Source organism: Electrona antarctica, assembly GCF_951216825.1.
Source record: "Electrona antarctica genome assembly, chromosome: 23".
NCBI lineage: Eukaryota > Metazoa > Chordata > Actinopteri > Myctophiformes > Myctophidae > Electrona > Electrona antarctica.
The window spans coordinates 37,741,659-37,757,845 of record NC_136804.1 but is presented as its reverse complement, the minus strand read 5'-3'; the positions used below and the strand labels follow the sequence as shown (position 1 = coordinate 37,757,845).

The 16,187-nt window shown below is 47.3% G+C and overlaps 1 protein-coding gene across 1 annotated transcript; it reads left to right on the top strand.

Moving 5' to 3' along the window:
• Window positions 1–3,288: 3,288 nt before the first annotated feature.
• LOC306916779 (laminin subunit beta-1 variant-like) lies at window positions 3,289–14,667 on the top strand (the record flags this gene model as incomplete). Its single annotated transcript, XM_079494796.1, has 3 exons — window positions 3,289–3,401; window positions 5,298–5,476; window positions 14,521–14,667. The coding sequence occupies exons 1-3, from the start codon at window positions 3,371–3,373 to the stop codon at window positions 14,665–14,667; spliced, it is 357 nt and encodes a 118-aa protein (XP_079350922.1). The 5' UTR covers window positions 3,289–3,370.
• Window positions 14,668–16,187: the final 1,520 nt, after the last annotated feature.

The following is a 16,187-nucleotide window of genomic DNA, read 5'->3' as shown; positions in this document are numbered from 1 at the left end:
CCAGCCCTGTGTCCGTCCCTCAGTCCAAGCTGTGAAGAGACACACACATCTGTATCCCAGCCCTGTGTCTGTCCCTCAGTCCAAGCTGTGAAGACACACACACATCTGTATCCCAGCCCTGTGTCTGTCCCTCAGTCCAAGCTGTGAAGAGACACACACACACACACATCTGTATCCCAGCCCTGTGTCTGTCCCTCAGTCCAAGCTGTGAAGAGACACACACACACACATCTGTATCCCAGCCCTGTGTCTGTCCCTCAGTCCAAGCTGTGAACACACACACACACACACACACACACACACACACACACACACACACACACACACACACACACACACACACACACACACACACACACACACACACACACACACACACACACACACACACACACCCCCAGCCCTGTGTCTGTCCCTCAGTCCAAGCTGTGAACACACACACACACACACATCTGTATCCCAGCCCTGTGTCTGTCCCTCAGTCCAAGCTGTGAAGACACACACACCACACAACAAGCCATGTTAACCTTACCGTATCGTAAATCAAGGGCCTGCCATAGTTTATATAAAAATGTAAATGTATTTTTCCTTGAATGAGAGACCTTCAGACCAGCTGTATAATATTATGAAAGTGTTTGAGAAATCTTTTACTCGCTGCTTTGTGTCAGATGACATTAATGATGTATGAAATTATTTGATTAAAAGAGTATTTATGATTGTATGTGATTAAAAGTTAATATGTTCATGTTTTATTGTATGTTTTTTTTTGTATTTGAGGAAATAAGCTCTTTGCACAGTGGTTACCTAAGTGGGGTCCGGGGACCCCTAGGGGTCCTTGAGGGAGTTCTAGGGGGTCCCCAGCTAAATGATAGTTTGGAACCAAATGGACTCTTTTATGGGTCTGTAACTCAGAGTGTACAAATGGAGGTAAACTCAAGAGTTAAATTAACATTGATTTTACACTATAAATCAGGTTCTCAGAGATAGAAATGCCATTAAATGGGGGTCCGTAGACTAATGTATGTCAAACTGGGGGTCCTTGAAATTAAATGGGTTGAGAATCACTGCTAGAGCCGTAAAAGCCTTCTCTTATGGGGGTCCCTGGCATATCCTATTATCCTTTCTAATGGGGGTCCGCAGGCATGATAAGTGTCAATTTGGGAGTCCTTGACATGAAAAGGTTTGAGAACCAGTGCTCTAGCACAGGGGTTCTCAACGTTTTTGGCCGGGGACCCCCGAAAATGCTTTGGCAACGTCTCGGGACCCCCGCCCCGCCCCCTCCCGACCCCCAATATAAATTGACTGCTACAATAACCTTAAACCATTTTGGGCGGGAACCCCTTTTGGTGTTTTAAGCATTGTTATAATTTAGCTATTTAAAAATAGCAGATCTACAAGCTCATAGCGCGCCACCGAGTGGCGCGCTACAAGCTTGTAGGTCTGCTATTTTTGAAAAATTGTGGGAAAAAAATAAAAATAAAATTCTTTTTTTTTTTTGAAAATAATTTGGGGACCCCCCAAAATAATTTGGTGACCCCCCGAGGGGTCGCGACCCACGGGTTGAGAACCCCTGCTCTAGCAGCATGGCGTTGTGCTTGGCCATTGTGTCTTAAATGTCCTTGTAGCCCATTTGTTTCTATCAATTATATTATATTATTATGTTGTGTGGAGATTTATATATATTTTTTTCTTTGTTTTTAGTTTTTTTCCCAAGCACCATATTTTAGTTCTGAACAGGATATTCAAACAAATTACGTGTCCAGTGGGTTTTTGCAGTTCCGCGGAATGTCACTGGAGGGCGACATCGAGTCTTCTAACCTGCTGCTAGTTATGATTATAACTGCAGTCAGTCTGATTGATTGATTGATTGAAAAATGTATTAACAGTTTGCAGAATTACAGTACATTTCAAGCACAAACTCAATACAAAGGCTGTTAACTGTGAGTGGACGACCCAATTAAGCATTACACTTGTTTCCAATAGGGTCCACAGTGTTCAATTCATCAAAAACATTTAGTCTGGGAGGTGGTCAAGTGGAACCAACTGAACCCACACGGTAAAATCAAATCAAATCTTTAAGATCCAGTCCACGATTCAATCAGGACAGTGGCGTTAATATGCGTGTGAAGCAATAATTGGGGTAGGCCTACTAATTTATAATGGACAGTGAGATTCAGTTTGTGTTCAACTTGGCATGAATCATTTATGATTGTCCAGCGTATAGTTTAGGCCCTCATGGAGGACTAGGACGACAGCTGTGCGAAACCAGTCCAGTCATCTCACTTGTCTGCTGTCGATCAAAGTGTTAAACAAGATGACCAAAAGATAATTTAAGAATGTGCTACTGCATGATAACATGAAAAATACGATGCATATATACTTCAATCAATCAATCTTCAGGCTACAGTATTAACGCAGAAATTAGTTAGCCCAACTGTTGCACAATTGTATTGCTTTAATAACAGATTGGAGAATTACAGTCCTACATTTCGAGCACAACTCATACAAAAACTGTTAACTGTGAGTGCACGACCCACCCACCCAATAAAGCATTACACTTGTTTACAATTTCTGCCGTTCTGCGTTAATAGCCTACCTAAAGATTGATTGATTGAAGTATTAATTAACAGATTGGAGAATTACAGTAGGCTACATTTCAAGCACAACTCGATACAAAAACCTGACCTGTTGCATTTTACATTTGTGCACTCAGACTCAAGAGTAAAATCTAAGACAGTGTGTGTGTGTGTGTGTGTGTGTGTGTGTCGGACCAGGAGGTGCGCGCAACTGCGCTCTGGCGCGTGCGTGTGTGTGTGTGTGTGTGTGTGTGTGTGTGTGTGTGTGTGTGTGTGTGTGTGTGTGAGAGACGTGTGTGTGTGTGTGTGTGAGAGAGAGAGAGTCAGAGAGAGATGCAGCAGCGATCGACTGACGGCCGGGCTACACCAGGCTTTTCGCGCACGTTTTGTGCGCGTTTACCCTAAAACGCGAACCCCACGTACGCGCACTTAAAATAGGACTGGACCTAAATTCGCGCGTGCGCGTGTGTGTGTGCGCGTATTCGCGTGAACGCGCACTGAAAAGCCTGGTGTAGCTTGTCCGTCACTGCCATACAAGACAACTCCCTCTGTCTCCGACACTACACTTCACAACTCACAGCCCTAGAGCCTATAGAGCCAGCCTACTGCTCCTCACACACATACACAGCCCAGCCTACAGCTGCTCACACACACACACACACGCACACACACACATACACAGCCCAGCCTACTGCTCCTCACACACATACACAGCCCAGCCTACAGCTGCTCACACACACACACACACACACACACACACAGGACGAGCTCTCAATGTGCAACTCTTCTTGGACATGATGTTAATTCACGTTACAACCATTTTGGGTGAGTTTATTTAATTATACGGCAGCTGATTTATCTATTATGATGATGCTAAGTTAAGCCTTTGGGAGTTGGGACAACTATACGGTGTTCCTTCCAAGATGATGATCAAGGTTTTGCTGAATTGAATGTCATGTTCTGTAATCTGTAGTCAACAGTTTGTCTGCCAACTTGCTCTCTCACTCTCCTTGTTTTTTTTTCCTTCAAGAAATTGTGTAATGAAAGCCACATGTAAACCATTATTCACTGTAACTTCTAGCATTTTCCTAGAACTAATTAGAATTAAGAGTTTCTCAAATTATTTATTTTTAACGTTTATATTCTTTTGGCTGCATTGTGTAGCCTTGCTGTCTGGAGGGATGGCTTTTAAATGTGTACAGACTCAAAACAAACATTCCTACTATTATATTAGGTTTGTTTTGTTTTTTAGTTAGTTCGTTTTGTAGCTCCAGTACACCGTACCACCCCTCCCTCCCTCCCTCCCTGGTTTCATGAGAGAGAGAGAGAGAGTGGATCCATGTGATTTTAATTTAAAGAAATTGAGCTGCTTAAGCATGAATGCCATGTTTATATACAGCCAGGGAAGCTTGAGAGACACAGGGCACGTTTTGAGTCCATCAAACTGGTGCCAGCCTTTGATTGACTGATTGATTGATTGATTACTTTATTAACAGTTGCATGGACATTGGACAGGCACAGGGAACTACCATACTGCTAAAGGATGAATCCATGAAAGCATATTGGCTTGTTTGCAATACTATGCAAAAACATCATATACATGAGTAGGAAACAAAAATATGTACAGTAACCAATTTGGGGGTGGGGGGGAATTGTACATTTAAATATGCAAATTAAAGGGGCATTCCACTCATTTTCAACATTTTACTATGGCATTAATATACCTTAGAGCTGTTGTGTGGAAATAATAAAGAAGTCCCCCCCATTCTGTGTTTCCTAGAACTGTAAGTATGAATGTATAAACACATGGTGAAACACATCTTGATGTTAATGATTTTTTTCAGACCTCCAGTTCTAGGAAACACAGAATGGGGGGACTTTTTTATTATTTCCACACAACAGCTCTAAGGTATTTTAATGACTAAAATGTTGAAAATGAGTGGAACGCCCCTTTAAGCATTATGTAGGAAAAATATAGAAATATAGAAAATGTGAAAAAGCTACTACTGTGGAAGGGTTTATATCATATATTAATTTACTTATATTTTGACAATTTAATATAGGTATATGGTTTTGCCCACTCAATTCATAATTAACGTTCCCATTTTGGAGGTCTGGCTCATGAACTAAGAACTGGTTCTGAACTGAACCGGGTCCCAACCGGTGGAAAAGGAGTCTCAGTGACGTTTTGAAAGAGAATAGGGATTCACACGTCTTTATGGCTGTTGGTAGGGCGTAGGGCTTTCCACATCTTGGTGGTATAAGTCTTTGTCTAAATTAAAGGGACACTTCACCCTTTTTGCCACCAGATCTTATTTTAATAATGTTTGGGAGACAAGAAACACTTTCCTGGGGGTTTTATGTGGGAATAAAATGTGTTTAGATATTTTAGTATTTCAAAGTGTCCATGATGTCATGGACACTGGGCTCACTTATTCAGTATTTAAGTCCGACGTCATTTTGTAGTCCTACGTTACGTCCGGGTCCAAGTGGCACCAGCTCCCGTCCGCATCTCATTGTAAATAGAATATCTAAACGCGTGAATCTTTTTACGTTATTTGAGCCATTGAGGGTTAAAATGGGTCTTAATGCTTCCAACTCGAGTAGAATTATTAATGTTTTGTACAAGTGTCCATGACAAAGAAAATATATGATGTGGAGACAATAAAAACTATTATCATTATTATTGAAGGTGGTAACATTATTGTGTTGTGCCCTCAGCCCTGGCGTGGCTGAAGGCGGGAGCGTTGCAGGTGCCAGAGTTTGGGGACCTTTGCACCGAGGGAAGCTGCTACCCCGCCACTGGAGACCTCCTGATCGGCCGCGCGCACAAGCTCACCGCCTCGTCCACCTGCGGTCTCAAAAAACCCGAGCACTTCTGCATCGTCGGACACCTTGAGGTAAGAGAATGACTGAACCCGTCGGTTGGGCTGAACCTGATGAAACGGAGCAGTAAGCACAGCCAACCAGGATCATGTCATAGTCAACTAGAACTTGCACCTTGAACATAAGTATACTGCTACTAACTAATGTTAGTTAAGTCACCATCAACAGCCAATAAGGGACTTTATGGTCCGGTGGACAACACCGACATACATACATGCATACATGCATACCCAGCCGATCGCATTACTTTTACCCACCCAACATTGAAACATATCTTAACCCATTTTGGGCGGGAACCCCTTTTGGTGTTAGCATTATGTTATGCTTTAGCCAAAAACAGCAGATCTACAAGCTCATAGCGTGCCACCGAGTGGCACGCTACGAGCTTGTAGATCTGCTATTTTTGAAAAATCGAAGAACGACTGACATAGAAACATAGCTTTTTCAGAAAACTGTCAGGATGTAGAAGACATTTTGCACCTTGCACACAAGTACTGCTAGCCTGCTACTAACTAATGTTAGTTACATCACCATCAACAACCAATTAGAGACCACCGAGGACAGGCCTACATACAGTGGCGTGCACAGACATTTAGAGGGGCAGGTGCTCAAGTTAAAAAAGGGCACCTTGTGCAGCGCGTGGAACCGGCCGGTTGCCTTAATCCATTTTGGGCGGGAACCCCTTTTGGTGTTAGCATTATGTTATGCTTTAGCTATTGAAAAATAGCAGATCTACAAGCTCATAGCGCGCCACCGAGTGGCGCACTACGAGCTTGTAGGTCTGCTATTTTTGAAAAATCAAAAGGGCACATTGCCAAAAGGGCAGGGGGTGCTCTAGCACCCCCTAGTGTCTATCTGTGCACGCCACTGCCTACATACTGTACATACATACGCATCCGACCACAGTACGTGCGCGCTCTGCTTGCGGAAGCAATAACTGTAACTCACTGTACAGCACATGAGCATCTATCCCACACGGCCAGCTTTTCAGCATGCTGTAAATGAACCACAGTGTATGGTATGTTGTGCGTGTGCGTGCGTGCGTGCACGTGTGTGCGTGCCTGCACGGGCGCAAGTGAGAAACAGTCTCCATGATGCTGTCCTGTGTTGTGTTGTGTGGGAGAGTGCTGCTGGCATTCCCCTCCACAATAAGCACAGTGTCTGACACAATTGCTGCCCTGTGTCCCTGTGATTAGGGTGTGAGACGATGGGGGGGGGGAAGCGACAAGGGTATCCTCTCGTATCAAAGACCCCCTTGGGGCAAAGTTCGGGCTATTAACCCATTTAGACCCGAGGACGACTCTACGAATGTCTTCTAAATGCTAACAGTTTTTAAGTCAGTGGTGCTCAAACTATTTCATGTCAAGGACCCCCAGAATTATCTGTATTTGGCCACGGACCCCCCCATCTGAAAATATGTTGTTCCAGGGACGCCCCGGAAGCAAATATTTGAGTTAAAAACGTTCACTCGGAAAGAATATATAGTCAAAGATTTGCGCCACCATTTTCACGTTTAAAAAAAAAAATAGCAGATCTACAAGCTCATAGCGCGGCACCGAGTGCCTCGCTACGAGCTTGTAGATCTGCTATTTTTCAATAGCTAAAGTATAACATAATGCTTGAAACACCAAAAGGGATTCCCTGCCCAGAATGGATTAAATGGGTTTGTGTGAATGGTGGCCTTATCAAACGGAGGGCTATGTGATGTCATGAGGTTCTTGTTGAGACCCGGGACGGGCTGAACAGTACTGAAGGAGCCCGGGAGGCCAGCAGGGGGATTGGAAACAGAATATTACACATATTTTATGGACACTCCAGTCATTCCAACACAGCCAAAGTTGGCCCGGTTCATACTGTATTGTTGTGTTTTGAAATAATCAGCATACAGTGTGTGTGTGTGTGTGTGTGTGTGTGTGTGTGTGTGTGTGTGTGTGTGTGTGTGTGTGTGTGTGTGTGTGTGTGTGTGTGTGTGTGTGTGTGTGTGTGTGTGTGTGTGTGTGTGTGTGTGTGTGTGTGTGTGTGTGTGTGTGTAATGGGGATGCAGTTTAAACTTCGGCTGTTTACAAGGAGGTCAGTAAATGAAGCTATAACTCACAAACGCCCACCCTTTCACAAAGTTTAAGCATAGTTGGGATAACTTGATTGGGGATAAAACCGAATGGAACAACACACCTTTACCGTGGCTTAATTGCAGTCAGTGTTGCATTGCTGATTTTATCTTCGGTGGGACACTGTTTTAAAGAAGCCACGATGCGCGCACATCGCCCTAACACCTGGTCCTATGTTACAGGTCACACAATGGGCCATAGATATGCTTCTATAGGCTCATTCCTATATTAACCCTGAACGGGAACACCTTTTGGTGTTTTAAGCATTATGTTTCACTTTAGCTATTGAAAAATAGCAGCTCTACAAGCTCATAGTGTGGCAACGAGTGACGCAAATAGAAAAAGATCACACCCGTGTGAACTGAGTGGTGTAAGGTCTTATATAGCCTGTCTGACGTAATGAAATCATGTCTGACGTAATTAAATCACACCCGGGTGAACAGGGTGAACATAGCAACCATGCTCATTTTTTCTGCACAGACTAACAAAGCCAGTTGTAGGAGTGGTTTACACCACTCAATAAATCACACCCGGGTGAACAGGGTGAACATAGCAACCATGCTCATTTTTTCTGCACAGACTAACAAAGCCAGTTGAGGAGTGGTTTACACCACTCAAAAAGAGAGAACGTTTTTAACTCAAATCTTTGCTTCTGGGGGGGGGGGTGGGGGGGTCCCTGGAACATCAGAATGTGGTATCAGGTCGAAATGGGTTAATGCACGCCGTTGTGAGTTTTGACACTCCACTCGACAGCCTTTGAGTTTTGACACTCCACTCGGCAGCCTTTGAGTTTTGACACTCCACTCGACAGCCTTTGTAAACTTTGTTGAGGTGCAAAAATGAAGGGTTGTTTTTTAATGCTCCTGAAACAATGACAAATGCAACGCTGCTTGCAGTCCACCCAAATAGCTTCATTATTTTGATCTTTATGAATCCTAATACTTTACTTTTAGTACGATGGTGTCGCTTGTCAAAAAGATCTGATCTAAAAGCTATCTCTGTTCTTTTTGGGCAGGCGACACCCTCACGCCATGGAGTATTATAAATTAAGCCCTATTTGGTCATTTCTATACGAATAGCCAAACTACAAGTTCACAACTTGTGAGCTAATAGATTTTTGTTCAAGTTTGCCCCAAGAATAGGGAGGCCTGACTGAAATGTCCTCTGTTCCCTCTGGGTTCTAACATGTCCTCTGTTCCCTCTGGGTTCTAACATGTCCTCTGTTCTCTCTGGGTTCTAACATGTCCTCTGTTCCCTCTGGGTTCCAACATGTCCTCTGTTCCCTCTGGGTTCCAACATGTCCTCTGTTCCCTCTGGGTTCCAACATGTCCTCTGTTCCCTCTGGGTTCTAACATGTCCTCTGTTCTCTCTGGGTTCCAACATGTCCTCTGTTCTCTCTGGGTTCCAACATGTCCTCTGTTCCCTCTGGGTTCTAACATGTCCTCTGTTCCCTCTGGGTTCCAACATGTCCTCTGTTCTCTCTGGGTTCCAACATGTCCTCTGTTCCCTCTGGGTTCTAACATGTCCTCTGTTCCCTCTGGGTTCTAACATGTCCTCTGTTCTCTCTGGGTTCTAACATGTCCTCTGTTCTCTCTGGGTTCCAACATGTCCTCTGTTCTCTCTGGGTTCCAACATGTCCTCTGTTCCCTCTGGGTTCTAACATGTCCTCTGCTCTCTCTGGGTTCCAACATGTCCTCTGTTCCCTCTGGGTTCTAACATGTCCTCTGTTCTCTCTGGGTTCTAACATGTCCTCTGTTCCCTCTGGGTTCTAACATGTCCTCTGTTCTCTCTGGGTTCTAACATGTCCTCTGTTCCCTCTCTCTGGGTTCCAACCAAGGGGGCAGGCAGGCTTTCCAACGTTGAAGCTCTAGGTCCTAGTGGTAGGACGAGGGACTACAGGCGGACCCGTGGATTCATGACCGGGAAACCCCGTGCAGCTGGGCTTTAACGTTGAGCGCTCGGTTGCCCTACGTCACTCAGGACCTCAAAGTTGAGGTCCTGGGAGGGACTTCCGGCAGTCTTCCGGGTGCTTCAAAACGCCACTGAGCAACTTCCACTGACATGAATAGCTGGGGGGGCGGAGCTTCGCGCTAGTTCAGTCTCTATTATATATATACTCTATGGTTCCAACATGTCCTCTGTTCCCTCTGGGTTCTAACATGTCCTCTGTTCCCTCTGGGTTCTAACATGTCCTCTGTTCTCTCTGGGTTCTAACATGTCCTCTGTTCCCTCTGGGTTCCAACATGTCCTCTGCTCTCTCTGGGTTCTAACATGTCCTCTGCTCTCTCTGGGTTCCAACATGTCCTCTGTTCTCTCTGGGTTCCAACATGTCCTCTGTTCCCTCTGGGTTCTAACATGTCCTCTGTTCTCTCTGAGTTCTAACATGTCCTCTGTTCCCTCTGGGTTCCAACATGTCCTCTGCTCTCTCTGGGTTCTAACATGTCCTCTGCTCTCTCTGGGTTCCAACATGTCCTCTGTTCCCTCTGGGTTCTAACATGTCCTCTGTTCTCTCTGGGTTCCAACATGTCCTCTGTTCCCTCTCTCTGGGTTCCAACATGTCCTCTGCTCTCTCTGGGTTCCAACATGTCCTCTGCTCTCTCTGGGTTCTAACATGTCCTCTGTTCCCTCTGGGTTCTAACATGTCCTCTGTTCCCTCTGGGTTCCAACATGTCCTCTGTTCTCTCTGGGTTCTAACATGTCCTCTGTTCTCTCTGGGTTCTAACATGTCCTCTGTTCTCTCTGGGTTCTAACATGTCCTCTGTTCTCTCTCGGTTCTCTGAAAGCGTAACATGTCCTCTGTTCTCTCTCGGTTCTCTGAAAGCGTAACATGTCCTCTGTTCTCTCTCGGTTCTCTGAAAGCGTAACATGTCCTCTGTTCTCTCTGGGTTCTAACATGTCCTCTGTTCCCTCTGGGTTCTAACATGTCCTCTGTTCTCTCTGGGTTCTAACATGTCCTCTGCTCTCTCTGGGTTCTAACATGTCCTCTGTTCTCTCTGGGTTCTAACATGTCCTCTGTTCTCTCTGGGTTCTAACATGTCCTCTGTTCTCTCTGGGTTCCAACATGTCCTCTGTTCCCTCTGGGTTCCAACATGTCCTCTGTTCCCTCTCTCTGGGTTCTAACATGTCCTCTGCTCTCTCTGGGTTCCAACATGTCCTCTGTTCCCTCTGGGTTCCAACATGTCCTCTGTTCCCTCTGGGTTCTAACATGTCCTCTGTTCCCTCTGGGTTCTAACATGTCCTCTGTTCCCTCTGGGTTCTAACATGTCCTCTGCTCTCTCTGGGTTCTAACATGTCCTCTGTTCCCTCTGGGTTCCAACATGTCCTCTGTTCTCTCTGGGTTCTAACATGTCCTCTGTTCCCTCTGGGTTCTAACATGTCCTCTGTTCCCTCTCTCTGGGTTCTAACATGTCCTCTGTTCCCTCTGGGTTCTAACATGTCCTCTGTTCCCTCTGGGTTCTAACATGTCCTCTGTTCCCTCTGGGTTCTAACATGTCCTCTGTTCCCTCTGGGTTCTAACATGTCCTCTGTTCCCTCTGGGTTCTAACATGTCCTCTGTTCCCTCTGGGTTCTAACATGTCCTCTGCTCTCTCTGGGTTCTAACATGTCCTCTGTTCCCTCTGGGTTCTAACATGTCCTCTGTTCCCTCTGGGTTCCAACATGTCCTCTGTTCCCTCTGGGTTCTAACATGTCCTCTGTTCCCTCTGGGTTCTAACATGTCCTCTGTTCCCTCTGGGTTCTAACATGTCCTCTGTTCCCTCTGGGTTCTAACATGTCCTCTGTTCCCTCTGGGTTCTAACATGTCCTCTGTTCCCTCTGGGTTCTAACATGTCCTCTGTTCTCTCTGGGTTCTAACATGTCCTCTGTTCCCTCTGGGTTCTAACATGTCCTCTGTTCTCTCTGGGTTCTAACATGTCCTCTGTTCCCTCTGGGTTCTAACATGTCCTCTGTTCCCTCTCTCTGGGTTCTAACATGTCCTCTGTTCCCTCTCTCTGGGTTCCAACATGTCCTCTGTTCCCTCTGGGTTCCAACATGTCCTCTGTTCCCTCTCTCTCTCTCTCTCTCTCTCTCGGCTCCACCAGGAGGAGAAGAAGAAAGCGTAACATGTCCTCTGTTCTCTCTGGGTTCCAACATGTCCTCTGTTCCCTCTCTCTGGGTTCCAACATGTCCTCTGTTCCCTCTCTCTGGGTTCTAACATGTCCTCTGTTCCCTCTGGGTTCTAACATGTCCTCTGTTCCCTCTGGGTTCTAACATGTCCTCTGCTCTCTCTGGGTTCTAACATGTCCTCTGTTCCCTCTGGGTTCCAACATGTCCTCTGTTCCCTCTCTCTGGGTTCTAACATGTCCTCTGTTCTCTCTGGGTTCTAACATGTCCTCTGTTCCCTCTGGGTTCTAACATGTCCTCTGTTCCCTCTCTCTGGGTTCTAACATGTCCTCTGTTCCCTCTCTCTGGGTTCCAACATGTCCTCTGTTCCCTCTCTCTGGGTTCTAACATGTCCTCTGTTCCCTCTGGGTTCTAACATGTCCTCTGTTCCCTCTGGGTTCTAACATGTCCTCTGCTCTCTCTGGGTTCTAACATGTCCTCTGTTCCCTCTGGGTTCCAACATGTCCTCTGTTCCCTCTGGGTTCCAACATGTCCTCTGTTCCCTCTGGGTTCTAACATGTCCTCTGTTCCCTCTGGGTTCCAACATGTCCTCTGTTCCCTCTGGGTTCCAACATGTCCTCTGTTCCCTCTGGGTTCTAACATGTCCTCTGCTCTCTCTGGGTTCTAACATGTCCTCTGTTCCCTCTGGGTTCCAACATGTCCTCTGTTCCCTCTGGGTTCCAACATGTCCTCTGTTCCCTCTGGGTTCTAACATGTCCTCTGCTCTCTCTGGGTTCTAACATGTCCTCTGTTCCCTCTGGGTTCCAACATGTCCTCTGTTCCCTCTGGGTTCCAACATGTCCTCTGTTCCCTCTCTCTGGGTTCTAACATGTCCTCTGTTCCCTCTGGGTTCTAACATGTCCTCTGCTCTCTCTGGGTTCTAACATGTCCTCTGTTCCCTCTGGGTTCTAACATGTCCTCTGTTCCCTCTGGGTTCTAACATGTCCTCTGCTCCCTCTGGGTTCTAACATGTTCTCTGAAAGCGTAACATGTCCTCTGCTCTCTCTCGGTTCTCTGAAAGCGTAACATGTCCTCTGTTCTCTCTGGGTTCTAACATGTCCTCTGTTCTCTCTCGGTTCTAACATGTCCTCTGTTCTCTCTGGGTTCTAACATGTCCTCTGTTCTCTCTGGGTTCTAACATGTCCTCTGTTCCCTCTGGGTTCTAACATGTCCTCTGTTCTCTCTGGGTTCTAACATGTCCTCTGTTCCCTCTGGGTTCTAACATGTCCTCTGTTCTCTCTCGGTTCTCTGAAAGCGTAACATGTCCTCTGTTCTCTCTGGGTTCTAACATGTCCTCTGCTCTCTCTGGGTTCCAACATGTCCTCTGTTCCCTCTGGGTTCTAACATGTCCTCTGCTCTCTCTGGGTTCCAACATGTCCTCTGTTCCCTCTGGGTTCTAACATGTCCTCTGTTCTCTCTGGGTTCTAACATGTCCTCTGTTCCCTCTGGGTTCTAACATGTCCTCTGTTCCCTCTCTCTGGGTTCTAACATGTCCTCTGTTCCCTCTCTCTGGGTTCCAACATGTCCTCTGTTCCCTCTGGGTTCTAACATGTCCTCTGTTCCCTCTGGGTTCTAACATGTCCTCTGTTCTCTCTGGGTTCTAACATGTCCTCTGTTCCCTCTGGGTTCTAACATGTCCTCTGCTCTCTCTGGGTTCCAACATGTCCTCTGTTCCCTCTGGGTTCTAACATGTCCTCTGTTCTCTCTGGGTTCTAACATGTCCTCTGTTCCCTCTGGGTTCTAACATGTCCTCTGTTCCCTCTCTCTGGGTTCTAACATGTCCTCTGTTCCCTCTCTCTGGGTTCCAACATGTCCTCTGTTCCCTCTGGGTTCCAACATGTCCTCTGTTCCCTCTCTCTCTCTCTCTCTCTCTCTCTCGGCTCCACCAGGAGGAGAAGAAGAAAGCGTAACATGTCCTCTGTTCTCTCTGGGTTCCAACATGTCCTCTGTTCCCTCTCTCTGGGTTCTAACATGTCCTCTGTTCTCTCTGGGTTCCAACATGTCCTCTGTTCCCTCTCTCTCTCTCTCTCTCTCTCTCTCGGCTCCACCAGGAGGAGAAGAAGAAAGCGTAACATGTCCTCTGTTCTCTCTGGGTTCCAACATGTCCTCTGTTCCCTCTCTCTGGGTTCCAACATGTCCTCTGCTCTCTCTCGGCTCCAACATGTCCTCTGTTCCCTCTCTCTGGGTTCCAACATGTCCTCTGCTCTCTCTCGGCTCCAACATGTCCTCTGTTCCCTCTCTCTGGGTTCCAACATGTCCTCTGTTCCCTCTCTCTGGGCTCCAACATGTCCTCTGCTCTCTCTCGGCTCCAACATGTCCTCTCTCTCTCTGGGCTCCACCAGGAGGAGAAGAAGTGTAACATGTCCTCTGTTCTCTCTGGGTTCTAACATGTCCTCTGCTCTCTCTCGGCTCCACCAGGAGGAGAAGAAGTGTAACATGTCCTCTGTTCTCTCTGGGTTCTAACATGTCCTCTGTTCTCTCTCGGCTCCAACATGTCCTCTCTCTCTCTCGGCTCCACCAGGAGGAGAAGAAGCGTAACATGTCCTCTGCTCTCTCTCGGCTCCACCAGGAGGAGAAGCGTAACATGTCCTCTGCTCTCTCTCTCTCTCTCGGCTCCACCAGGAGGAGAAGAAGTGTTCTAACATGTCCTCTCTCTCGCTCGGCTCCACCAGGAGGAGAAGAAGTGTTCTCTCTGGGTTCTAACATGTCCTCTCTCTCTCTCGGCTCCACCAGGAGGAGAAGAAGTGTTCTCTCTGGGTTCTAACATGTCCTCTCTCTCTCTCTCTCTCTCTCTCTCTCGGCTCCACCAGGAGGAGAAGAAGTGCTTCTTGTGCGACTCCAAGAAGATGTACGACGAGCTGGGGAACAGCCACAGCCACACCGTGGAGAACCTGGTGACCACCTTCGCCCACAACCGCCTGAAGACCTGGTGGCAGTCGCGGAACGGTGAGGGTTAGGGTCCCACGGTGAGGGTTAGGGTCCCAGAACGGTGAGGGTTAGGGTCGCAGAACGGTGAGGGTTAGGGTCCCACGGTGAGGGTTAGGGTCCCAGAACGGTGAGGGTTAGGGTCGCAGAACGGTGAGGGTTAGGGTCCCACGGTGAGGGTTAGGGTCCCACGGTGAGGGTTAGGGTCGCAGAACGGTGAGGGTTAGGGTCCCAGAACGGTGAGGGTTAGGGTCCCAGAACGGTGAGGGTTAGGGTCCCAGAACGGTGAGGGTTAGGGTCCCAGAACGGTGAGGGTTAGGGTCCCAGAGCGGTGAGGGTTAGGGTCCCAGAACGGTGAGGTCCCAGAACGGTGAGGGTTAGGGTCCCAGAACGGTGAGGGTTAGGGTCCCAGAACGGTGAGGGTTAGGGTCCCAGAACGGTGAGGGTTAGGGTCGCAGAACGGTGAGGGTTAGGGTCCCAGAACGGTGAGGGTTAGGGTCCCAGAACGGTGAGGGTTAGGGTCCCAGAACGGTGAGGGTTAGGGTCCCAGAACGGTGAGGGTTAGGGTCCCAGAACGGTGAGGGTTAGGGTCGCAGAACGGTGAGGGTTAGGGTCCCAGAACGGTGAGGGTTAGGGTCCCAGAACGGTGAGGGTTAGGGTCGCAGAACGGTGAGGGTTAGGGTCCCAGAACGGTGAGGGTTAGGGTCCCAGAACGGTGAGGGTTAGGGTCGCAGAACGGTGAGGGTTAGGGTCCCAGAACGGTGAGGGTTAGGGTCGTAGAACGGTGAGGGTTAGGGTCCCAGAACGGTGAGGGTTAGGGTCCCAGAACGGTGAGGGTTAGGGTCCCAGAACGGTGAGGGTTAGGGTCGCAGAACGGTGAGGGTTAGGGTCCCAGAGCGGTGAGGGTTAGGGTCCCAGAACGGTGAGGGTTAGGGTCCCAGAACGGTGAGGGTTAGGGTCCCAGAACGGTGAGGGTTAGGGTCCCAGAACGGTGAGGGTTAGGGTCCCAGAACGGTGAGGGTTAGGGTCGCAGAACGGTGAGGGTTAGGGTCCCAGAACGGTGAGGGTTAGGGTCCCAGAGGGTTAAGGGCCTTGCCCTTAACCCTCTCTCTCTCTCTCTCTCTCTCTCTCTTACTGACAAACTAAATGGAAACTAAATAAAAACTAAGCTATGATGACTAAAACTAAAAGACTAAATATACAATAGATCATTTAGTCAACAAATAAAAACTAGACTAAAATGTTAGGAAGGGACTAGTAGACAAGAGATCCAGTATAAGTCATTTTACACTTGGTTGCATGCTGAAAATAGCAGATCTACAAGCTTGTAGATGCTATGTAAAAACGTGTCAAAAACAGTGTAAAAACTGTCATTACGACGGCATCAAGGCCTGCCAAAACACATTTTAGTCAACTAAATCAACTGTAGATTTAGTCGACTAAACTAGACTAACACTAAGACATTCTAGGTGACTAAAATGTGACTGAAACTAAATTAAAACTATTGAAGCAAAGTGCCCTGTGTGCGTGCGTGCGTGCGTGCGTGGCGCGC